A 26,300-nucleotide genomic window follows, 5' to 3' on the forward strand; every position below is an offset into this window, starting at 1 on the left:
CCACTACAAAAAACGCTCAGTTATCGCCCACCGAATTAAATCCGCGCATCTAGTAGCCCAACTATACGAATCCGATCAGTTGGCAGTAGCCGGGGCACAAACGCTAACCTCCAAGTCTCCAAGCTTCGGAGGTGAGCGTTTGTGCTCCAGCTAATACCAGATGATCGGATTCGCATCGTTGGACCAATAGATGCGCGGATTTGATTCGGTGGGCGATTGCTGAGCGTTTCTGCAGTGGAGGTATCGTAATATGGTTAGTTATTTTGGTTACATCACAGCTCTCATCGAATGTGAAAAAACGAAGCCGTTCCCCAACGACCACCTACTTCCTCGTTCTCCTCAAATCTTCCTTCCTTTCATGATAAATGCCTCTTCTTCCTTCCTATATCCTCTTACGCTCTCTTTCTCCCATTCAGTACCTGTTGTCTTGAAAAGCGATTACTCCTTCGCCCACTTTCAGTCCAGACAAGGCTGAAAATAAGGAAATTTCCAAATTTGTGCGCAAATGTATCGCTGTTTCCTCTCCACTACCTTCGTTCTCAATAAGGTTTATGCATTCCAAGCCTTTCTTGAATATTTTTCATTCTCTAGTGGGTCCATTTCATTTTTTTCATCCCCGTAGAGGAAATGTTGGCAAAAAAAGAGCGAAGAAAGCCTTCAACCATCCCTTTTTTCCGCCCTCTCAAATTCAATCTGTCGCTGCCTTTTTTTCCCTCTTCATCCCCCTCCCCTCTTCCGCAGTCCCTTGAGCATTAACGCCTTTTCTCTTCCGCCTGAATCACTCATGTGCGGCCCTCTCTTTTCTTTTTTATTCACATTTTCTTTCTTTCGTAGCTTTATTTTTCGCGTTTGGATTCGAACGGGTCAAACTGGGTTTTTTATTCGTCTCAAGAGGGGCGATCTGACTTGAAATCTACGGTACTTGCCATTGTGACGGCTGTTGTTCCCAAAAAGAGTCTGGAATTGAGGCTATACAGGCTAATGACTTAGTCTTGGAAACGTTGGGTTAACTGCTAATACTGTTTTTAATAAACCTTGTCATTGCACGAAGTTGGTAACAATTCGGAAAGGTTAACCAACATATTCTATTCAACTATCCATTTTTTGTTCCAAAATGTTTCGTTAAAAATTTATTGATTTATTTATTGAAGTTTTAATCAATATTAAATCTATCGAATTCGTAGTCTTAATAGTCTAGACATAAATTATCTATTTTTCTAGGGGAGAATATCACTGAAATAAAAAATAATTTGTTATGAAAATGACGTATTTTCTCTTCCGCCTGAATCACCCAAGCGCGGTCGTCTATTTTCTTTTTATATATTTACATTTTCTTTTATTCGCAGCTTTATTGAATTCGTAAGGGTCAAATGGCGTTTTTTTTCTCCCAAGAAAGGGTGATCTGACTTAAAATCTGCAATACGCGCCACAGCCGAAAGTAGCCTGGAATTGATGCCGTGCGACATAATGACTTCACACTTGAAAAGATGGGTTAACTGGTGATTGTAATTTACAAACTCTATGGATTTTCCGAAACTGGTCAAAATTTCGTAAACTTGACCAATATTTTATATTATTCAATGATCCTCATATTTTTTCCAAAAGTTTTAATTTTTGAATGATAACATTTCTGTACTTAAATTAGTGTTAGCGTAGACAACGTTAAGCAATCTTTCAAGGGCGAATCTTGTAAAAATATAGAAATAAATTTATTGTGTAAATTAGGTTTTTATAGTCGAGATGTATTTTTAAGGCACCAAATTATTTTTTCTTGCATTCAATTGAATTTACTTTTTATGGATGCTCGTATTAGTGAGGTTACAAAAATAGCAAGACTTACATATAAAATTCTATGCCATGTATAAAAAATTAAAACAATGCAGAATATGATGAAAAATTTCCCGGGTTTCCCACCGGGTGTGGTATTGGGTTAATTCTCCCAACGTGTCAGCGGCTAAGTCTGTCATCGACTTCAAGGGAAACAAAAAGCCAATAACACGCCTGATAGGAAACCCGAGATATTTTTCATCAATATATGCGCCGGGAAAACCTAAAATTTTATAATGAAGAATTTTACTGGCATAAAAAAATGCGCGATGGCACATAATTATTTTGATGGTAAAAGAGCAAAATTTATAGGAAAGCATTGCATTAAAAATAATTTTTTTAACACACAATTTAAAAATCAGCTACCTACTATATAATGCTTTAAACGCATAATTAATTTTCATGTTGACAGGTAAAAGTTTTTGATTCAGCAATAATTTTCACAATTGATAGAAAAATGACAGCCGTATTCAATTCATTCATACATTTTGTCATGATTTTACGGTAATATATCACACATATTAAACATAACTTTGGTTTGAAGTTTATTAAGTTAAGTAAACACGTGTGACCACTCTGGTGCAGCTGATAAGATCAAACCAAAAATTTGTAAACAGCTTGAAAATTTTTATTTTTTATTTTTGTGTTTTATAACCTTTAAAGTTTTTTTTATATCGCAAAACTGATTTCTCACGTAATTCGAGGGCTCTAGGTGAAACATATTTTTGATGATGTAAGCTATTTTTCAATTTTGGTGATTTGAGTACCTGAGTATTCTTGGTAGGAGTTGCTTCTACTTTTCCCGTTAGAATCACGTTGGCCAGTCTTATTCAATTATTTCATTGCTTTTGTACATCTATCCCTCTTGAAGCTTGCTCATATCGTCCCTCACATTTCTCTTTTCGCCGTGTTCTTTACCCCTTCTTTCGATACCGACCTAACTCTCCAACTTCCTTGCAATTTAATATCGCAAATGGCTCGGGAGAAATAAATGGGAGCCGCCGACCCCTCGTCTCCATCACACAGGACAATTCACACCTACACACCCTTTACTCGCTCCCACCCCACGTGGCACTGTAGGGTTCACCCCCCGCATAGTGAGAAATAAGCATGAATGAGTTATTTTTTCGTTCGAGGGCGATTTTTCCTGTCCTCTTTCCAGCCCTCTCCTTCATACAATCTGTTATACGACCCTCGTCGCCCTTCTCCAATGGATTCCTGCTGCGCCACCTGTGACCTACATCAAGGCATTCCCCTCGCTTCAGGTACCAAGGCCTTTCATTCACAATTTTTGCACGGGAAATAGAAAAAAGGGATCATTCATCCGGTACTCCATCAAAGCTCAGACGAATCGCTCTACATTTATCTCCGGGAAAGCATATGAATACGAAACGGAATGTTTAATATAATCCATTAAATGATTTACGTCACTTTTCCTTCCGATTACTGTTGATTGCTCGCGGAGATACTGCATGTTACTTCTCTCTTATCTTCAATCCGTCTCTGAAACTGTTTTGATTCAAACGAATATGGTCATAATTGCTGGAAAAATTGCATTTTTATTCCATTCATTTGGTAATTTTAACAATTTTTTTGCATAGATCACGCATATTAGAATATTAATTTGATTTTAAGTTAACAAAGTTATGTAAATACTTGTGGGTACAAATGGTTGCATGCACAACTCACATTTCATATTTTTCTATTCTCTACGTTTAAAATCATTCCTAACCAAGATCCCACTGTCAAACTTTTCGCAAGGATTATTCCAACCCTCATTCTTCACTACCTCTCTGAGAGCATGTACTTTTGTATACATTTAGAATATATCTAAATTTTCCAAAGGGATCATACTACTATCAGAAATGGATGTTCGAGATGCGAACTTGGAAACTTAATTCATTCGTTCCAGCCCGTGGATGCCTGATATCCCAATAACAATGATAGTAGCACCTTACATGCTGAAAGTAGATAAATAATGCTTGATCAGCAGTGGAGACATAAGAAATCAGATATTTTTAGCTACCGCAAATACCTCAAAGACTGGCAAGATTGATATTGATACAGTGAATATATGGCCGGATAATTTAATTTACTTTTTGTAAAACATTGTTTACTTTATGAATGTCCACCGATATTAGAGGAAGCCACTAAATTGGACAAATCTCTTAATGAAGTACGAAATTGAGAATTCACTTTGGGTTAGTTCCGGTTGCTTGGGGCGCAAAGCCACGATGGTTTTTTATCCACTGCTGTGAAGGCATGGTATTTTGAAGAAATAGAGACATTTAAACCGTCAAACACTATCACTCTAAGTTATACATTATCCCTCTCCACAGAATTAATCTCAAGGAAGTATCGTCTTTCATCGGGTCTCTTACCACTACTTAAGTCGTAAACACACGTTTCCACGAAAATGTTTAAGAGCGATAAGTAATTTACCCCATTAGATGCAGTAATTTAACCTTTTTCCATTATTGTTGTCTACGTAATATATAAAATACCAAAAGCGCGTTTCACTTCTCAAAAAGTCTTTGTTTGTTTCCATTTCAACGTCCATGCATACTTATTTCCTGGAATGCTTTGGAGAAATGAAGTGATTGCTTGGCAGGGGAAAAGTGCACTGTTCTCAATGTGTCCCAATCGGACGAAATTTTCTGTATTAACTAATTTTTAAGGCAAATCTCCCGATGAGAGGCTATTAATCTGCTTCCAAATCTAATCGCCCAATAATGATTCGCTAGAAGGAGCCGTAAGATTAAAAATTGGCCTGACAAAAAGCGCATTGAGCGGCAGCACGTGCAACGTTAAAAAATGAGTGGCTAGAGCGATGAACGATGGAGGCGCGGGTTAAAAAAAAATTCGCAAGATGGCAGTCAAGTCGGGGAAGGCGATGGTTGGATTATGGAGACGACATTAAAATCTGCCATGCCTGCCTTGCGTAGGAATAATATCTCCTCGTTTCTATTACTTCTGCTTTTGTAAGCACATGATCTATTTTTTTTATTTACTGCCAATTAAATATAAGTTATTTAACTACTTTTTCATTAATATTATTTACCAAACAAGACAAAAAATACATTTCAATCTTCAAGGAGCCTTTTTTATTCCTATCAACGTCCACGTATCTTTATAGTTCACTTGTGACATTTGTCATAAAGTTCTCATTGCGTCTCAATCACCGGAAATGTTCCATGTTAACTTACCTTTAAGCCAAAGCGCCCTGTGAGATGCAATTCCTCTGCTTTATAATTTAAACGTCGTATAACGATTCGCTATAAGGAGCCGTCATATTAAAAATTAGCCTGACAAAAAGCGCATTGAGCGGCAGCTAATGCAACGCAAAAAAATGAGTGACTAGAATGATGAACGATGAAAGCGCGGGTTTAAAAAAAATCGCAAGGTGGCAGTGAAGTCGGGGGAGGTGACGGTTGGATTCTGGAGACGCCATTAAAATTTGCGATGTCGGCCTTCCCACTTCGTAGGAAAAAGACCTCTTCTTCGCCTTCAGGTTCATATATCATGCCCCCAGAAATTATGCAGAGAGGAGATTAATTTTTCAAAGGGAAAGAGGCCAATGATAATAAAATTTTACCTGAAAAATGGATGGAATTTTCCATAATAAAAAGTGGAGATTTTTGGGTCTTTTGTGGAGAAAAATGGCCTTTTTAAAAAAGTGAATGTTATTTTCAACAGATATGAATTACTTTCTTCGCTATTTTTAGGTTTATACTGATTTTTAGTATAGTGGATTCTCAATTTGAGGTGTTACAAGATTTTATGCAGGGAAGCTTTTCCGTCTAGCAAGTGACCGGCAGTGACGCTGCTAAGATCATATGAAATTGTCATGATCTAAAAATAAAGAGTTTGCATCGAAACTGGAAGATCATGGCACGATTACGATTTACTTGATCTTCATATATAAAAAAACTCGACTCTCGATTTTAATCGAAATCGATATTTCCACGTGAAGTTCCAAATGAAAGATCATCTAATCATATTACTTACGTAGGTTATTTACTATCATAGCTTAATTTTAAGAACTGCACGAATTCAATCCCTACACACATAAAACAACAACAACAGCAGAGAAGCCAATGGTAGAAGTAATAGAAGTGTGCTAGAACAAGAGAAAAATGAAACTCAAATAATTCGAACAAGGGAGTAATGAGAAAGTGATAATAAGATTCGGTGAATGGAAAAGATTAGTGAAACTTTACAAAGAATATATGGAAACTTGGTCGACCTTTGGATTGATTATGAAAATTGTCTCGAGAGAATTGTCAGGCTCAAACGGAAAAGATAGAACTCAGATAAAATATATGAACAAGGTAAGAGTATGACATAGAAACATAAGTAGGTGTGATGAGATATTTTGCACAAAATTTGAGTGGAGAGTTGCGTCAAACTATTCTTATGGTTGTTGACTGGTGGTGATGATGATAGATATGCTGCTGAGATATATCAAAATGGTTACAATCGAAGTTAAAAAATGGAGTTTGAAACGAAATTCAAAACTTCCTCGATCTTCATTTACAAAAACCAGACTTCTGATTTTAATCGAAATCGATTTTTCCATAACTTTGTTTTGATTGTTTGAACGGCCTCTAAGAAAGACCTGGAAGTTTAATCTTCCTTTCTTCTAACCTCTACTCTTCCTTTAAATTCCGTTGCCTCCTTCAATAACTTTCTTTCACAGCGTTCCACCTATCCGTTTGCCCTCCTCTCCCATGCTCGATCATCAGATCATATTTCTCCGTATTTTTCCCCCTGGTCGTCATTTCTATGCTGCCAAAAGCACCATGGAAATTAAAACAGGGTCATGTTACAGCCACTTTTTTCTTCCTATCCAAAAACTCGCACGGCAGAAAACTAATGCCGCTTTCATGGAGCGCTAAGGAAAAAAGTTCGAGAAAAGTTTGCTTGCGGAAAGAAAGTTTTTTGTGTCTATTTTATTTTCGCTCGGTTGGAAACGGACAGCATGCGCTCGTAAGTTAATTTGGTGGAGGACCTTATGGGCGTGGTTGCGTTTGGAAAAGGGGTAAGGGCAAGCGTGTTACTTTGTTTGCAGGCAAGGGAATGAAATAAGTGCAGCGCGATAGGGACGGGAAAAAAGCATGATTTTTAGATTTAAATGGATAGCGTAGGATACAGTGGTAAGGAATTCAGTAAGAGAATTGCATTAGCAATGGTGGCGTTCATGAACAGGAAGGAGCGCCTGAGAGGATCATTATGTAAGAGTTTAAAGAAAATGTTAGATAAGACTTTGATCTAGAGTGTAGCTCTTTACGGAGTGGAGACGTGGCTACTTAGGAAGGAGGATGAGAGATGACTGGAGGCATTCGAGATGTGGGTGTGGCGAATAATGCAGAACGTGAAATGAACTGAGAGAAGGTGGAAGTATTGGACATGGTGAGTGAGGATAGGCAGCTTTTAGATGAGATAGCGAGGAGACAGAAGGTATGGATGAAGAGAGTACTTAGCGTGGAGTGTTGAAAACATCGTTAGAGGGTAGAATGTTAGGTAAACTAGGGAAAATAATTTAGGTAGGGGTTTTTACATAAAATCAAACAGAGAATGTCTTATTGTGAATTGAGGGGGAAGTGCTTGGAGGACGGGGAGGCTCCGAGCATGCTTCTTTAGTACTCCATGGAAACGTAACTTAAATTGGTAGAATATTATAATTATAATAAAGGGATGGTGTATTTTCCGACGCTGTGACTCAAGATATTTGCGAGGGCCTTTCGAAGACGTGGCCACGCATTTGTGCTCACATACCTCGATTAGGTTCCATACTCCCTCCATGATTTCTTACTAAATTCCATTTAACCCATAGAGGTATGTGGGCCACTCAGCCTAAAAAGGAGTATTTCATGGACAATGTAGCACTCGTGTTCAGACTTCTAATAAGATTCTGTACATTTACCATTAAAATATGCCAATTTAAATTAGTCGTTTTGAACGCCTGAAATATTACATTGCCATTAATAATCAGGCTCATTTTCCCAATCCCATTCCTAATCCTCCATACGTGTAATTATCAACACTTTCAACCCGAGCTATCATAACTCAAGGAACCACTGCTATGTCCCTGGTTCAACGTTGTTTTTATAAAAGCAGATAGGTATGAACTAGGTATTTAACTAAAATTTTAATTTGGCAACATGTTAATAGTCTTTTAAATTTTACAGCATTTTCAAATTTAATTCTTACTTTCTTATCACAGATAAATGCTGAAATAAAATTCACTTTCATATTTTTTTCGGTTGTTTTTCATTCCTTGCGATACAATTTCTGCTATTATTTATCAAAATATCTTTATTTTCAGTATCAAATACTTAATTTCACTAATTGCTATCATTTTTGTGGAACATTATAAACGAAAGTAGATTATTTTAAGCTTTGTAAAGAATATATTTTTTCATAAACTTAGGAAAATGGATTCAATTTTCCCTTTGAGCAGGTTTAGAATTGCTGCGAAATTATTTTGTGATTGAATTCATTGGGAATCGTGAATTAATCGAAGACATCACCTAAAACAATATCACTTGTGTGTTACATTGAAGTCTTAATTTAGATACTTCTTCAATTTGATGTAATTTTGGTATTACTTCCTTGGAATCAATCATGAATGGAAACATTTCATTCATGAAAATCCATAACTTTTACAATTGCGATTTATTTTTAGTACCATCCATTTTTGATGAATGTACTTCATTTTGCCTCAGCTTTCTTGTCAAAGATTAAGTAAATTTTCCATTTATCTACTTTGGGTAAGAAAGAGAGATATTTCAAAATACGAAATGTCACATGTGAAGAGGATTTCATAGGGTTATCTACAAAAATCATTGCCTAGGGCATAGAAAAATTCAAGCGTGGAGATTTCTGAATTCAGTAATATGATGATTGTAAACATAAAATCAACTTGTCGCGATTGGTGAGCACTTAGATTGTGGTGAATAAATTTGGACACTAAATTTATTATTATTTGACCTAATTAACGTGAATTGTCACCTTAATGTGAACGATCGACATTGGAATTTGTTCAGTAGACCAGAGAGTGATATAATTGACGAGCTATTTATTATCATTATGACATTCATTGACACAACTGATTTGTGTGAAAGTGGTTACTTACTCCAATGAGCTACAGTGAATAGATACATGAAGATTAAATCTTTTACTTGGCATTGAAGAGCATTCTGGTATTATTATGCCTGGATTATTTTATATTATTATGAGTCATTAAAAATACTTTTTTTTACTTCTTAAATGCGCTCTTTCAAAATCGAGCTTGAATATAAAGATACGCGAATAATTTCGGCCAGATAATATGAATCTTGTGATTTAAATAGTCGTTCATCCATTTGTCATGAAACTCTCGTTTCAAGTTGACACACGATCACAAGGCCATAATGATTTATCAGTCGAATCCATTCCCCGCTGTTAACCTTTTTATGCCCTTTCGATTGTCGATTGTGAACGGAGGGCGGAAACGATTCTTCTTCCCCACTCCAATCTCCTTTCCCCGTGTAAACTTACGGCCTGTCCTCCCTCCCTACTCTCTCCCTTGAAAAAAGGACGTACAGCCGATTCCAAATCGTTCTCAGAGGAAGGAGTGGATGAAGATAGAGGCGGAAAGGGAAACGAGGAAAGAGATCCAGTGGAAAAAAATGAAAAAAATAAAATCCGCAGCATGAAAAAAACCCTCTCCAACTCATTTCGAGAATGGAGACATGGGAAGAGTATGAGTGGCCATAAACGAAAGGAGGAGAAATAAGTTCCTTCGAGTGGTGATACTTTTATTTTAGCCTTTTATTCTCCGAGGATTGCCGAGATGAGTTATTGCAAGAAAGGGGGAAGGAGAAGGATGATTGGTCTGCAGGAATGAGAGACGCTTTTTAAAACCGCCGAAGACGTCTTTGCGGTGGCGGTAAAGTTGGCATTGGGACAGATGGCCTCGAGGGGACAGAATAGAAATGTATACTTAATTATGTTATGTTCATTTCTAATTTTATGCAAATCACACATATATTCTTTTTACATCTAAAATACGTCCTAACACTATATTTTCTTCTGAAGTACTTTTTTAAAATCTTTTCTCTTATGTTTTACACATGATAGGTTGCAAAGGTACTTGCGTAATTACATAGGATCGGGATGATTTAGTGGCTAGACTAATCTTTTCACCCCGTTGGCGTGAGTTCAAATACAGTTGATGATAGATATTTTTTGGAGACAGTCCAATTCCTGCTTATGTGTTTTGGGTAGAGTATTTAAAGTATAGTAAGTATTACGTCTATCCTGGAGCCGTGGTCACTTCAGGACGTAATCACTCCAGGCGCCGATATGTTAACACGTACAGTTAATTGTGTAAATGCATCTCTTACAATTTACTTGGGTGATTCCATGAACAATTATGGTGGACTGGAACGGAGCATTTTTAAATATTCGAATTTATATGGAAAAATGGGGTGTAATCTAGTTTCTGTCCATGAATTTGTACAAGTCGGTCGTAACTCGGTTCATTTTAACGTTCAATCTCGCGTTCATGCATGTACATACATATTAACTTGTGCCTTTTAATAGGTCGTGCTCCCCTACCTGAAGGAAGGATAGATATTTTTTTATTCGACATCATAATGTGTTTTGATTTGGTTTGAGGATGCATAAATATGGAAAATAACTTAGTATAACTAGGGTCATTCGGTATCTAAATTAGACGAATAGCGACAGGTCCGTGGCATTGCTGTCCTTTTATGTATTTAATTTAAAATCGTTGATATAATTGGAGAGAGCCTGACTCAACTGACGTGAGTTGATGTGGAATGGTAATGGATTAGTAGGCGAATGGAGGTGCAGATGAAAAATGGCACGTAAGTGAGACATCTGTCGCTTTGGCGTGCCTTAGGTGTTGGATAAAATGGAATTTTAGGATGAGATATTGTTAGCCGAGAAGGAAGAGAGTTTTGCTGGTCGGCATTAATTAAAAAGGGATCCAAAATATATATGAACCGTGTAACTTATTACTTTTCTGTTTCAATATACAGGACTACCAGTAGTCCCTCTTATTCCGTTTAGTATTAACCCTGTAGGGAGTAAAAACAACTTATCGAAGCATTGCAAGGCGACAAAGTTATTGTGCCATTTTTGCACCGTCTTTATTACCAACTTCAAAGTATTATCTATTTAATCTTGCGTCAAACGTGAAGCGTCAGGAAAATGGTTAAATAATATAAATGTATCATGATTGGATGTGGCTGAGTAGTTTAATGGAATCACAACTTAGGAAATATTAATCATAGTGCTGATGATTTACGTATTCTGGGAAAGTGATTTGTAGGCACTTTAAACTCTTACTACATGACCTTTGTAATGCCATCAAGCAGTGGACCAAGAGGTGTACTTGAAATATATTGGACCGATTGTAGAATAAAAGAACTAGGGGGCAGAGAACTTCATCCCATGCTTAATTTTGTAACTTTCAAATCTCTCTCACTTTGCATTACAAATTTTACCTTACAACCCCATATAGGTATATTAGTAAAATATCTATATTATTTACTTATCAACATAGCTAAATTGCTCTATCAACTGAAATACCGAGTTTTGCAACCAATACTACTGTAAAAAAGCTTTTAAAGTGTCGCCAAACATTTGATTTAAATTTCAAAATCAACTAGCAAATTGATAGCAGCTCTTATTATGAAAAAACACGCATTTTGTTCTCAAATTAATCATTTCAAAAATGCGTGTCTAGTAATTTCTAAAAAAATCATGAAAATGGGTGAACTTCTTACCGAGATATAAGTTTTCAAGGTGAGTGCTCTTCTAAATGATCCTAAAAACTTGTGCTTTATATCATTATTTTAATGACGAATACTAATAACATGTGTTTACACGGATGATTTTGAATTTATAATTACATGAAAGTAAACAAGAAAATAATGAGGTGGGTTCTACAGTAACAGATATAATGAAAGTATAAAATCACGTTTATAGAGTTGAATATTATTCTAAAATAACTCATATATGAACAAGGATAATCATAATTTTAAGTATTATTTACCTGTCTCTTTTTTATATTTAAGTACCCGTGAACCAAATCGAATACATATGATTTTACCGGTGACGGTATACATAGTCAGTTTGTATAAAAGGAGGAAGTAGGGGTTGTAGGCATCGAAATGACTATTAGGAAAGAGGATATCAGGTAGCCACGCAGCTGAGGAAGAACATAAATAATGAAGTTTGTAGCGCTTAATTTTAATATATATGCCTCGTAATTACATTAAAATAAATAAGGAACAATGAGAACGCTTTCAGTAAAGATAAATCATTTTATAAATCGTTAATACAGTTCCATTTTATTCTAATATAGCAAAAAGATGTATAAGAATAATCATATTGTATTTCATGTACATTTTGTTGCTATTTCGTTACACGTGTACCAAGCTGAGCACATATTATGTCAAAGGTGACACATGCATAGGCAGTGTTTGGGGAGAGAGTACGGATAATAAAAAATTAAAATGGGTATTAGGGAAGGTGATTACTGGAAGCTGGGCTGATGAGGAAGAACGAACGCAGGAGGGATTGGTGGGAAGCGTTTGGTTAAAATAGGTGTGGGGTGATTAAAGGGAGTGAATGTATTATCATTTGCAAAAGTCTTGCAACAAATCGAGCGGCGCCACTTTCGCTCCATAAAGATTGTGCCCGGAAATTGTATAGTTTTCGGGTGTATGCAACAATCCAATACTAGTCTTCATGGTTCAATGCATGGAGAACGGGTCATTGGGTGGGTGAGGTATTTTGTCATCCTTTTCAGTATCGGTATTTGACCGCTTCCATTTAAGTGAAATTAATGTTCATTATATTCCCCCAAACACATTGTAGCATTTAATGCAGTAGGAAAGATCGAAGGTAATTCCTCGGAGAGATTTTAAAAAGTTGGTAGCTTGGCTCTTTTTGAGTGATCTCAGCACTTTTCAGAGAGCTGGAAATCACGAGTCTACGGCCCGGGGCACCCGATTCAGCGTTAAGTATTTCCCTCCCTAAAAAAGGGCGAATATTGGTTTAAATTGACTTTCAATTTAATCTCTGTCCGTTGTTGTTATTAGAAACCTTACCAATGGAGGCATTCATGAATAGGGAAAAGTCGTACTATTAAGTCACTCTTTAAGTTGGTTGTCCTTAATAATATAATAATGGCCGAAATATTAAAATCGAAACAATAACTAATTTATTGTAACAAAAAGAAGATTAATGCGACATTATCACTAAATATGTTAGTTCTATCGTAAAAATTTAAGTCTCGCCTAGATATGTAAACAGTAAAAATAGAGACACATTTTGCTAGCAACGATGAGGCCTAGCGATTTTTTTTGGCATTAAAATTCCATTTTTTTCCGAAGAAACATTTCCATCGGTGTAAATATATTTATCCAATTAACAAATTGATAATTAATGAAGAAGAAAGCTTATGGAGCTATCTTTATCAGCTTCAACCTACGTAAAGAATTATTTAATGCCAATCAATTAAATATGGTGGAGACGACAGAGTCGTGTTTTTTTCCGGAAAATTGCCAGTTAATTTTTTTTCATTTATTGATTCTTCTATATCGAACAAATATTTCAACAACTTAATATAAAGTCTCCTGAACGACGTTGAATCCCTAAAAAAAGGGTTACGAGCGAGTTGATTTCCGTGTTCCTAATGGCGAAATCGTGCCCCAAGCCGGCCTTATGGGGTTGACCATTGGAAGCCAGGCGTCATAGGTACCCACTCTTTTAGCGGGTAAATATTTTCAATTATCTACTCCAGTCAACTACGGGTACAAAAATAATCTCAAACGCTGCGACGACTTAACAACATCTACGCTCGTTTACTCAACTGAACATCGTAATGATTTTCTACGTCTCACTCCCGTGTCACGATGACCCGTTCGTGAGTTGTTCCCGAGCTACCATGAAGATTCATACCTAGATAGTGATCATTAAAACTTAATGGTGGCCAGAAATCGACAATGGAGCGAAAGTGGCGCCGCTCGATTTGTTGCAAGACTTTTGCAAATGATAGTACGTGGAAAGAAACTGAGGACATTCAGACGTCAAAGTGGACAAGTCTCTCCTCCTGGTCGCGGGTTTGAAGGCCTGGAGATATGTACGAGGGTAGGAAGCAACAGAAATGATCTCTGGAGAGGAGAGGGTGGCTGTGGGGAGATAAGAGTTGGAAGAGGCTGAAGGAAAATAACTCTAAGGAGAGATCTCTCTCGAGGAGAGAGAGAAAGAGGATGACATAGAAAAAAACAACTTGCTCGGTTGATGGAGGGAGTGTTGGGTGGGGGAAAGGCATTATTGGGGAAGGTTGCGAGGGTGGTGGGAGCCATAGGACCGCGATGTGGGAGAGGAGAGTGAGTGATAACCAAAATTGAATGGGAATGGTGATAGCCTTCGAGTTGTGGGATGAGAATGTGATCCCAATGCTATGACTCTATTTCTGTGGCTCCGACTCACTTGTTTCACGCGGTATGAATGAGGGGGTGGGTTATTGGTGAATTTTTTAGCGAGACTGGAATGAGATGAACGTTAGTTTGCATTGGTGAGGAGAATTTGGGGGAAAGATAATTAGATGAAAGAGGTGAAAGATGAAGGTTGTCTATTTAAATTCCTCGTTTTGCTTCTCCTTTAGCCCATCTATTTGTACTGCACACCAAAGAGATACAGCAGCATAAACATCGGGAAGAGAATCGTAATTATCTCTATCGTAATTTTCCCCCCACTCCTCGCACCACCCGATCTATCTAAGTTTATCATTCTTTGTTATTTATTTCTAAATACTGTTGAAGATTATTTTGATCGTTGTTAGTTACGTTTAAAGTTAGTAAATCATTCTCTTGTTATTGTGGTTCATCTATAATTAGCCTCGTACTGTTTCTGGACTGCATTAAATAAATTAATAAAGAAATAACAAAGAGGGTATTTATGAACAAGAAAGAGCTGATTAGAGGTTCGTAATGTAAGAGTTTGAAGAAAAGGCTACTGCAGAGTGGTCCTGAGTGGAGTGTTTTACGTCGGGGACAAATAGGTATTTAATAAGGAGGGAAAGAAATGACTGAAGGTTTTCGAGATATTGGAACGGAAAAAATTGCAGGAGGTGAAGTAAACAGAGAGGAGAAGGAATAACGAAGTTCTGGTTGTGAAGAGAATGCTTCTAGATGGGATAACGGGGGAGACAGAATGTTTAGATGGATAGAGTAAGGAATGGAGAAGGATGTAAATAAGCATTGCAAATCTTATTTTATGCTAAAACAGTTTTAAGGCAAATATTGCTGAGGAAGATTTGAAGGGGGAAGGAATATGATTGTTCATTTACCTGTATTTATAGATTGAATTCAAGGCATTAGGATCATTTTGAAATGAAGAGAGAACACCAAGTTTGCAGAGGACATAGGACTACATAATCTGAAAAATGCTTTATTTAAGCCTAATATAAACGGTGCACACTTAAATAATATTCATGAATTTGTAGATAGAATAAAGTTTAGCAGGGTTTTATTTGTAATAAAGAGGTCCATCTAATATGGGTGGGAAGGAGGTGGGATTATCAGAAAAATGATCCATATAAAACTACTTTTACCGTTGGAACACTAAATAATAATCAATCTTAATGCAGTAGGTGTGGTGCATACCAGGTGGTGGGGGAGAAGATACCTATGGGATGGGAGAGGTTATGAGAATAGAGTGGGGATGGCTGAAGTGAGATGAGATAGCGGGGAGGAATTGAAAGGCGGGAAGGGTCGCTTCCATGGGTCATAGCCCCCATGGGTTCCCGTAGATATCTCCCCATGAGCGGCAAACGAGGGGAAGAAGAGAGGGTACTGAGGGAAAGCGGTTTTGGTTGAAGAAGAATATACTGCGGTAGGAAAATTGAAAATGGATGGGAAGAGAAAAATTGAATCTGGAGATGGAATTTGACACTTGGCCTGTGTCTTACGACGGTGACGCAGAGCTAACCTTTTTTCTTGCTAAAATCATAAAGAGGTGCTTGCACCACGGCACACATTCAAGGCAATGGATCATCAGGACACTTTTAATTAACGGGACAGTAAAAATGAAGTGCAATAAATCAACGGATTCTATTTGAGAGCTAAAGTTTTGCAATTGTTTTCAATGTGATCGTTCACCCATTCCTAAAATCTAAATTTTATGGAGAGATTCGGAAAATGTAAGGGAAAAATCCGCTACAAGAAATGATCGTCTTCGTTTTATCCATTTACTGTTAAGAGTAAATAAAATCACGTGAAACTACACCCACTTTTAATGAGTTGTTGGCATTATCAAAGTTTTCTTTCATTTACTCATTCCAACTTCTTTCATTTACTTATCCTTACTTCGGGAAGGAAAATCGCACACTATACTGTAAACAGCAAACGCTTATGCATTACTTAGGAAGAGCTTAGACGGGAAACTACAGAAATTTTAATGTAGAAATTTGAATGTGGAATAGTGTAATAACTTCAGTGCTCAACCGGTAAAGGTAGGTTTAAACGGAGCATTTTACAGATTACCCCGTCGAGTCTCCCCTTTGAACTAGGATTTCCGAAAATCAAAAAATTCCCCTCTCTATTTATCTCTAAAACCTATTCTATCCCTTTCCCTCGCTCATTAGCGTTCGTTCCTCTTAACACTGTCTTATACTTTCTCATACAGCTCCGTATTTGATCCATCCAAACCTTTTGTCTCATCTTGAAACTTTCTCTCTTCTGCAGTCATTTTCAACACTCCATCTTTTCTCCACCTCTCCATCCATTTCCCCTTCTCCATATTTTTCCACACCCATACATCGAACGCCGCCAGTCTTTGGAAAAAGAGCGGTAAAATTCACCAGTCAAACTAAAACTGGAAATAATCCACCTCTATACTTACTACCCCACCAGTTACTTCAATAAGTGTGTGGCGGGAGTGTTAGAACATCAGCGGTTAACAAAAAAGGGAAGAATAAGTGTTCATTGATGATATGTGGGTACGGAGTCCCACTAAAAAATAATTGAACTGCTCAATTTTTCGGAGGAAAATGAAAAGCTTCGTCGTTCCTTCCTTCTGCCTACCGTCTGTCAACCTTCTGAATTCTACTCCCAATCTTCTTTCAATGAGCTCCTTTCTTCCTTTTCATTTCTTCGTAATTGCCCATGCTTCAGTATTCATTATAATTACTAAGCCAAAATGTCGAAGGAGGAGGCTAAAAAAAATTCCATCTTGACGGTCAACCGGCTATGAGTGAAATAGAGGTGGGATCATGAGATATTGAGAGGGATAAAAGGGTTCTTTTTCTTCTCTTCTCCGTAAAGAAGGGTTATGGAAGAGGACGTCGTGAATGTTTACTTGCCTGGGGACTGGAAGCGGTCATGAAGGGGACAGATGTGATCTCGAGCGTTGAGGGCCCGAGGTGGTTGGGTGGGTGCATTGGTGAGCTCAGGGGTCAGGCCAGGGCGTCGCCGCTCCGCTTGGAAATATCCAGTATCGCGGGAAGAGAAAAGAAAAGTATGACAGGGTTGCAATATTCGAGCATTGCAGCTGTACTGAATGGTTCTTTGCTTCAAAAGAGACTTCAAACCCTTTGAAATTTTAGTGGTGTATGCTTCCTTATGGAGAGAAGTGCGGAATGACGGAATGAATAGAATCTTACATTACACAAGGTATTCATTTGGACATATTCAATAAGATTTTCTTTTGAAGGAGATCTTTGGCTTTCATGTATGAATGAATTTTTCAAGATCCTGTCAAATAAACTGGCAACCTATTTTTTGAGGTAAAAGAGACAAACATTGGAATGTTATGACTTCAAAGAGGAAAAATGGTACCTATTGATTCTGAGAGGAAAATGTTGTATCAAAGATGCTTTGTACGACCATGGACTGAAGGTAACATATTTTGGAAATGTGGGTTATGCAAGAGAGGGGCAAACATCACTCCAGAAGACGGGTATTGCTATTCGTTAGCCCGAATGAAATAGGATCTTAGAAGGAGGAAAAGATGCAGTTTTTATTTCCAAATTCCGTCGCCTTCAACGCACCACGTGGATTGACATTGTGAATTTTAAATGATTAGTCGGCAAAACAGATCATTACTCGGAAAGGCATTAGCTTTGCTCTTTATTTTAAGGCTGGGGTAAAAGAGAACTCGAACTCACCCGCTGGGGCGGTTCTGTCTAGTTTTTACTAGAGTTTCAGATAATTTTTGAGGGTTTAGATTTGAGACGATTTCAGAGGGATTAGATTTCATTCGTCTCGTTAACCCCAAATAATCCCAATAAGTAGCGGTAAAGAGGTATTTGGAAACGCTGTAATAGATAGAAAATGTTGTGCTTTGATAATTTTTGCTAGGGTTTTAGATGATAGAAGGGGTGGACTATATCAATTTTTCTTATCTCTTCTCGCTCACCCCAAACATTTGTACGAGTGAGTCAATTAGTGGTCACATGTGGGTTTTAGAGTATATAGAGAAGATAGAGAACGAAAAGATAAGAAGAAAAATTGTTGAAAAGGGTGAGGTGGATAACGTTTTCCTTGCTTTTGATTCAACATCTGAGTGTACTTCGAAAGAAAGTGTGATTAGCGTCATGGGAAAAAACTAAGTGTGTTACCTAAGAATACATTCACTAATTCAGCCCAGATGTTAAGTTGTGAGAACTTAGTTTAAAGCGTCGAGAAATGCGGTTAGAAGTTTCAACGTTTGTTTCAGTAATCTATAGAAGTTTTTCAGAACAGGTCAGAGAAAATCAACTTAGAACTTCACTGTGTCATTAGGTCCGAAAAAAAGACGATATAAAAAGATATATTTTACCTAGCGGGTAGGAATAGCAGCATTTTAACAAGTAAACACAAATGACTTTGTAAATAATTATGCTTGACTTTCGGGTCCAAAACTTTAAGAACGAATTCTTATTAATTACTATGTAGTGCAGCACGAGTTTATTCTCCTTATTTTTATACTTACTAATTATTTAGCATCATTAATTTTCGAATGAATCATTAATTTTGCCAATTGCTTTATTTACTTTATCGTTATGTATTGATGTTTTTAATTGGAAATATCGAAGTCACCGTGTATTTATATTCAGATATTAGTGCAAATAAGGATACAAAGAATCTTGAACACTTTCGGTAATTCTATCACCATTTTATTTAATTCTCTCCTCTTGTCATTACGTTTATATTGTTCTCTATTCTCAGGTGGCGTGGATCCACATCGATCGTCAGATGATCCTGACCATCCACAGACATGTGATTGCCCGGTTGCCGAGGTTCAGTGTCTCCTACGACAACCAGAAGACGTGGCTACTCCACGTGACTGCAGTGCAGCAGGAGGACAGGGGATACTACATGTGTCAAGTCAACACCAATCCCATGATCAGCCAAGTGGGATACCTACAAGTCGTCGGTAAGTATCCACACATCTCGTCGTGCACTGAAATACAGCGTTATCATAAAAGAATGGCATGGATTCAGTAATTTATAGGAAGGTAGTAGGGATAGGTGGGTGGGGCGGGGAGAAAGATTTTCAGAGGCTGCATGACACCTGCTTGAGCGCCTTAAGGAGGGCACTTCAAGTGCAGCGGCTTGGCGCTTTTAGTTGGTAGTCGACGTCAGGTTTCCCTCTTGTGGAGCAACTATGGGCGCACTTATTGAAATCTATAAAGTATGAAAAACATATTTTAGACGACAAATTAAAACATAAAAAAACATTATCAGGAAGCAATCCAGGTTTCATTTGAACCAAAACCAAAACCACGATTATTTTCTTATTATCTAGCAGAGTAAATCTTTCCTAAAGTTGAAGAGTTACAATGGATCACAGGATGAGTGAGGGATAGTTTTTTTTAGTTTTCTCACAATAGAGTTGTCGGAAGGATAAGCGCTGTCTTAGCGTTTACAAAACGAGTTGTGGAGAAATTTTAAAGGCTCGGGATCCATTTTATGTTCTTCCATGCTTCAAATGACAGCCGAAAGATATTATTGGAGTGATAAGTATAGAATTTTTAAGTGGTGAAGTGTTGCATGGGCGTCTCTGCCTTGATATTGCGTACATTAGGCGCAGTTAAACAAAAACTAGTGTTATCATCGCAATTTATATCATTACGAGTTCCTTTTCTTATAAGGTAGATTATTCTTCTTTTTTGTAAGGGCTCGGACACCCGGCTAACTCTTGTCGATCAAGAGTTCTAAGAGGATTAAATAATACGTCCTTATTTTCTTTATTTTAGTTTTAGAATCACTTCTTCAATTATTTTAAAATAAAATTAATAGTAATTGGATGTTATTTGCATTAGCAATTTTATGTACATTAGGTAAGATTATAGATGAATTTCATTTTAATCTTCCCGATTATTCTTTCCCATTTCAACGATTACCACATGGGTCTCAACCTGTTTCTTTTTTTTTCTGTCTTTCAGAGGTTGAGACTCGCCAGAGAAAAACGAGAGAGGAGGTTAGGAGAGGTTAGCGATATGAATGCTCTCGAGAAAAGGGCCAAAAAAAGTCGGGAAAGGTTAAGCGGGAGGTTCGTAGAAAAAAGACGCTATGGTGTGTGTGTGAAAGGCTCAGCTCAGGCGAAGTAGATTTACGAGACGGGATCCTCTGAGGAAGAAAAAAATGTGAAATGGATACAAGACGAGTGGAAAGTCGCTAGGGAATATGAAGGGAGAAAGGGAGTGAGGGGAGGAATAAAGAAGTGGTAGGAGAAATATGGATGTAGGGTTAGGAGATAGGGAAAAAGAAAATGACGATGGAGAACAAAGGAGGTTATAGGTTCACCGATGTTCAAACGTGAAACAAGGGTCATTTCCATAAAAATTCAAATTAACTAAAGTGTTAAAAATTACCTAGCTAAAATTTAAAACTTATTTTTATAAAATTTGAATTTTTTTCGCAATATGTTACGGGTACAGCGTTTCACATTTTCTTAAATATCCGACAGAACAGAGATATTCTCATAGATTTACCGATATTCAACCATGAAACGAGGATCATTTCGATAAAAATTTAAATATAACTACAATTTTCCACGAATTTTCGTAAATAAAGTTCTTTTTTCGCAATATTTTATGAGTTATAGGGGACCCCTTGTTCAACCGTGAAACAATGATAATTTCGATAAAAATTCAAATATGTATCTGAGCTAAAATTTCCACGAATTCTCGTACAAAATTGATGGTTTCTTGCAACAATTTTGGGAATGGCTTTTTAAATCAATTTCCCCTTTATCGTCGTGGGATGACGGTTGCCTGATATGTACGAAATTTTAGCATAAAATTACATCTCTTATCACAAATTTAACTAAAATTAATATCATACATAGGAATAAAAATCATTTTCGAAAATATATAGAGTTATCTGCCATTAACCACAAAGCCAGAGTAAGCGGCATTTCTATTACCCATAGAGAGCATTAATTCTAAATAATTCCCGGTAGGCCCACCCATTAGGGTGTCCCAAAAAAACCGAAAGTTTGAAAGTTGAGGCGGCATTTCCATTTTCCTATGCGAATGCATGAAAAAACATCCCATAAAAATTTTCAGCCCAATCGGACAATATTTGACCCTGCCGTAACGCATTCAAAGTTTGAATTTTCGAGTTTTCCAGATTTCATGCAATGTTGCCTACCCTGCAGGAGGCTCGAGTGTTAAAAAACAACCAATTTTAAGTTCAAACCATCTCCTCTAGCTCTATAGTCGTTGACAGAAACACTTGAGTCAAAATGAGCTTCATAGCCACAACTCGGTGAGTTTACAAGTCCCGCTCGCCGTTGCGGCCGCCAGGCGCCAGTCGAGTGCATATTGCCCCGCCGTGTCGCGTTGAGATTCGAGTTATGCTCTTTCGGAACATCGCTCTGTTTATGTTAAATGTATCCTGGCTTAGTCTATCAGATACTCGTGGAGTTTAGTGTTGTGCACTAACTGATAACGTGAGGTATTGTCATGTGTTTCGAGGTCGAGGCTGTTTCGGCGGTGGCCAGAATGAACGTGAAGTCGAAGGGTACGCCTGTTATGCGAAGTGCGACAAGTGTTTGGTTGGTGGGTAATGAGTCCAAACATTTTCCCGGCAATGGTAAACTCCCAACGCTGCGTGAAGTTCTCAAAGTTTTCTTTTACAACCTGCACTGTTCTCCAGGATCGATGTCAGCGGCAGATGCAGCAAAGATTGCAATCAAAGAGTTACTTGTTGTGTGGGGAAAGTCTAATATTCCTACGCAGGAGGTTCGAGCAGCCATTAAGAAGCTCCTGACAGCTTACGAGAACTACCGTGCCCTTGGGAAAGACAAAAATAAAACTAGTGAGAAGTCAGTGTCCGCAAAAGAGGAATTCAGCAAAGTGCTCGACCGTCTGTTTGACATCGGCTGCAAAGACGCCCTTTCAAACATTACTGTGGAGGAGGACAAGTTGTTTTACATATTTATGAAAACTGATTGAAAAGGATATATGGTGGGTATTCATATAAAGTGGTGTAAGCGCTTAGAAAACCGTAAGAGACTTCAAGAAGAGGGGTTTTTTAAGGAAAAAACGGCATGAGAAAAAAAAGAAAATATTGGATGAGAGAGTGGACCTCGTTCGACAGAAGTCTGCGGAGAGTACGACAAGCTCGTCGGATTCGGAAGAAAGTAATTTTTTCCGGGTGCGGGAAGGGTGACCAATATGGCGGAAGAAAGGGAGAAATAACATTTTGTTACTTTTACAGAATTTAAAATGCGGACAAGGTCCGGAAAGCGCCATAGAGTAAGTATAATGTCCGACAGCCTTGTGACTGCTTCCATAGATCGGACTCAGACGTCCTCTGCCGCTGGGTCTATGATAGTCCAGGCTGTCACCAATGCGACAGCATCTGCATTGGGTTTAAAAGGGGATGAAATCCATTTAGTATCTTCCAAATCTCATCTACATAGAATGAGAGTGAATAAAAGGACCAAGACAGTTAGGCTTATCAAGCAAGCCCTCAAGTTTCTCTAGCAGTGCACTGGGATGGGAAATTACTTCCAAGCAATGAAGACGACAAGAGGCTGTTTGAAGGACATTTCAACTGTAGATGACTTTATCAAATTTTGTATTCTTCAGCTGCAGGTTCGTAAATGGTAAATGTCAGGATGTTCAGGGTGATTTAAAGTCCATCCCCAGGATTAGTATTTAAAATTATGCCCCATATTATTTTAGAACCACCATCCTCGAGACGACTACAAAGAACTTTTGGAGTTGTGTATAGTGTGGTTGGGTGGTGTGGTTCCCAAGAAAGAGAAGTATGTGGTTCGCCCCCCCAGGCCCAACTGACAAATCACGGTGGATGAATAAGAAGTTCTACGCTTTTAAAACGTGGATTTTTGGCAAGCAATTGCGTTTGTCGACACATGACAGTGACAATTTATTCTAATTGTGTTGCTGCATTTCAATTGCATTTATGAAACATTGGTACACCTGTCCTGTGGCAGTGAGCGCTCCGAGAATAGATCTTGAGCTACTTAAAGTCCTTGGTCGGAAGGAAGGCCCTCACTACGCAGCAGCTTTGGCCAAGTTTTGTAACCATCTATGGTTAAAACTTTCGAAAACTTGAATTGTATGGCTCTCTTCGATGAAATGGTTTCTGACGACGAGAAAAGAGACATTGCGGAAGCAATCAGAGACAATGAGGGGTCTGATGATGACGCATCTCGGGCTACTCTTCCGCCTAATCGACCTATTAGTGAGCTGACTCTCGCTGACTTCGCTTCGAAAAATTCTGTGAAGTTTTTCAAAATTATTGGTATTTCGCGGACATTTTTTTTGCGAGATCCGTGCACATGGGAAAGTGACGTAGACTATCAGAAGGGCCTATCTATAGTTCAACACCTTAAGGTTGTTAATGATACTGCAGATAGAGGAGTTCAATTAATAAAATATTTTCTAGTCAAGAAAAAATTGACAAATGATGAGGCTCAGAGGCAACATTTGTTACTAGTTGTTAAGCGGCATAGGAAAATGTATGAAAAAATTGGCAAAAACTCTAGTTTTTCATATTGCTTGTTGTTCACAGTGCATTTGTATCCGCATTGTGACAGCATAATAATAAGAGAGCATTTTCTTTCAGAAGTTTATAATTTTAAATCCCCCAAGACCCTTAGAGCTAGGCAACATGACATGAAATTTGGAAAACTCAAAAATTCAAACTTTGAATGCGTTTCGGCAGGGTCAAATATTGTCCGATTGAGCTGAAAATTTTTATGGGACGTTTTTTCATGCATTCGCATAGGAAAACGGAAATGCCCCCTCAAATTTCAAACTTTCGGTTTTTTTGGGACACCCTACCCACCCATGCTAGATGGGTCGAGGGGTAGGAGTTAGACGAAAGGTAGTCCACGTGATGGTGTCACGTAGAAAACACTATTGGAATGAAAGTGGGGAACCCTACCAACTATCCTTCCCTGAAAACATGGAGTACAACCAAATGAGCCTCGGAAATCATCGAACGGTACCCGTCCGCAATGGGCGGGTGTCCCTCGCGGCAGCGAGGTTGGCTAGGTCCTTGGGGTCGTCAACATGCGAAATCCTTGCGGGAACTTATCATCATCATCAGGTGCAGCGGCAATGAAGAAAGAATTAAAGCAGGCCAAGAAGATGGAGGAGAAGAATTCAGCTATAAATGTAGGGACGTGGAACATGAGGGCAATGATGAGGACGGGAAAGTTAGAAAATATCAAAAGAGAAATGGATAAAGGGAGGATTGATATCTTAGTATTATGCGAAGTGAGGTGGAGGGGTGGTGAGGACTATCGGAATGATGGGTATTAAGTGGTGGGGTACGACACTTAGCGGGTAGGGGATATTGAAAACAGTGTTAGAAGGTAGAATGTTAGGTAAACGAGGGAGAGGAAGGAAAAGAATAGGAGTTCTAAATGGATTGATAGGAAGTAGGCCTTACAGTGAATTGAAAAGGGTAGTACTTGAAGCAAAGGGAGGCTCCCAGAATGCTCCTTCAGTACCCCATGGAATCCTACCTTAATCGGTAGAATTTTATAATAATGGGCAAGTGGTTGCAAAATTACATATCTAATAAAATGAGATTTATTATTCGTTCAAAAGTATAAAGATTATTTTTACCCAATTAATAAACTATATTGTGATCGATGTAATTTCCCCGACATTGCTGCCAATGCTAATCACATACGTTATTTGCCAAACCTGAGTTAAGGTTTGGTAATTGAATGAAATATGTCATTTGATATCTTCTCTAGGTTTTACTTCTGACTAATAATATATTTTGAGGATGATAAGCCAAATTGATAGTTGGAACATGTTTTTCAAACCCTTGGATATCACGAGTGAAATCAGTATGAATATAGAGAACAATATATTAAAACATGTGATTAACTTTTCTTTTGCATCACATTGATATGGCAAGATTTCTTTAAAACGTAATTGTAAGTATCATTATGAACGTATATCTTCGTGGACCCGAAAGGTACTAAAAACTACAAAAAGGTTATCCAACATGCTTGTACAACTATAAAAAATTGTTATATTGAAAGGAAAAAGTAATAGTATCTTTTGTATTGAAAAACGACTTCATCTCACCATGAAACATTAAATAGCGTTGACCTTGAGCACAAAAAGCAGTGGAGACACTGGAGAATAAAAAAACATGAAATTTTATAAAAAATGGGGAAAATTCATAAAACAGTTTATAATTTAAATGAATCCCTTATTTTAACTAATACAGGAGTATTTATCGGATCATGAATTTCAAAACCTAATTCATGATACATTCTGGTTATGGAAGATATTTAGGTTATGTCTTCATTATCTTTTGGAATTAGTCACAGATTGATATATTTCACATTTTCCGGGAGTGAATTCCAATGCCTTGATATTTTAGCTGTGTAGGTCTTATTGGGAGATACTAACGAGCGATAAGCCTAGAGTAAGGAGTATAGGAGGGAAGGAAGAAGTGGGAAATATCAGGAAAATGTGGACAGGATAAATGGAAGTTGAGAAGAGGATTGAGGAGAAGTGAAGAAGATGTAAAGCCTTAAAGTGAATGGGGAGTGGAGGACGTTTTTTATATATATCCATTTGGTTCCAATTTTTATCATTTTTTCCTCTTTTTTCCGGACTCTGGCGATCGTTTCCTTTACGGCATCCATCTCTCCCTCCGTTGGGCATCTTAACGGCGCAATCAAAGGAACAGATGGTGGAGTGTTACGCGTGGTCACGGAAGGACCAAAAGGGACGCCTTTCGAAAATGTTCATGTGGTCGGACATGATCGGGTGTGCGTCGCCTGCGACGATCTAGTGGACTCTACGGGTGGAGGAAGTCGGAGGGAGATCCATGATCGCCACAATGAAGAGAAGATGGGTTGGGGGAATAGCGGATCCATCGAAGAAGAGGAATGGAGTGAGTGGAACGGATAAGGGAAAATAATTCAGATTTGATGGACGAAGCCTGTTTTCA

General features: G+C 37.9%; 1 protein-coding gene across 2 annotated transcripts in view; it reads left to right on the forward strand.

Moving 5' to 3' along the window:
• LOC124165658 (lachesin-like) overlaps window positions 1-26,300 on the forward strand; it is a 411,583-nt gene that overhangs the window by 276,513 nt on the left and 108,770 nt on the right. For both annotated transcript variants that reach the window (XM_046543134.1, XM_046543135.1), the window contains exon 3: window positions 19,062-19,269. In XM_046543134.1, coding sequence (XP_046399090.1) covers window positions 19,062-19,269 — 208 coding nt within the window. The remainder of the gene's footprint in view (window positions 1-19,061; window positions 19,270-26,300) is intronic.

The sequence above is a fragment of the Ischnura elegans genome, chromosome 9 (assembly GCF_921293095.1).
Source record: "Ischnura elegans chromosome 9, ioIscEleg1.1, whole genome shotgun sequence".
In the NCBI taxonomy this organism is placed as follows: domain Eukaryota; kingdom Metazoa; phylum Arthropoda; class Insecta; order Odonata; family Coenagrionidae; genus Ischnura; species Ischnura elegans.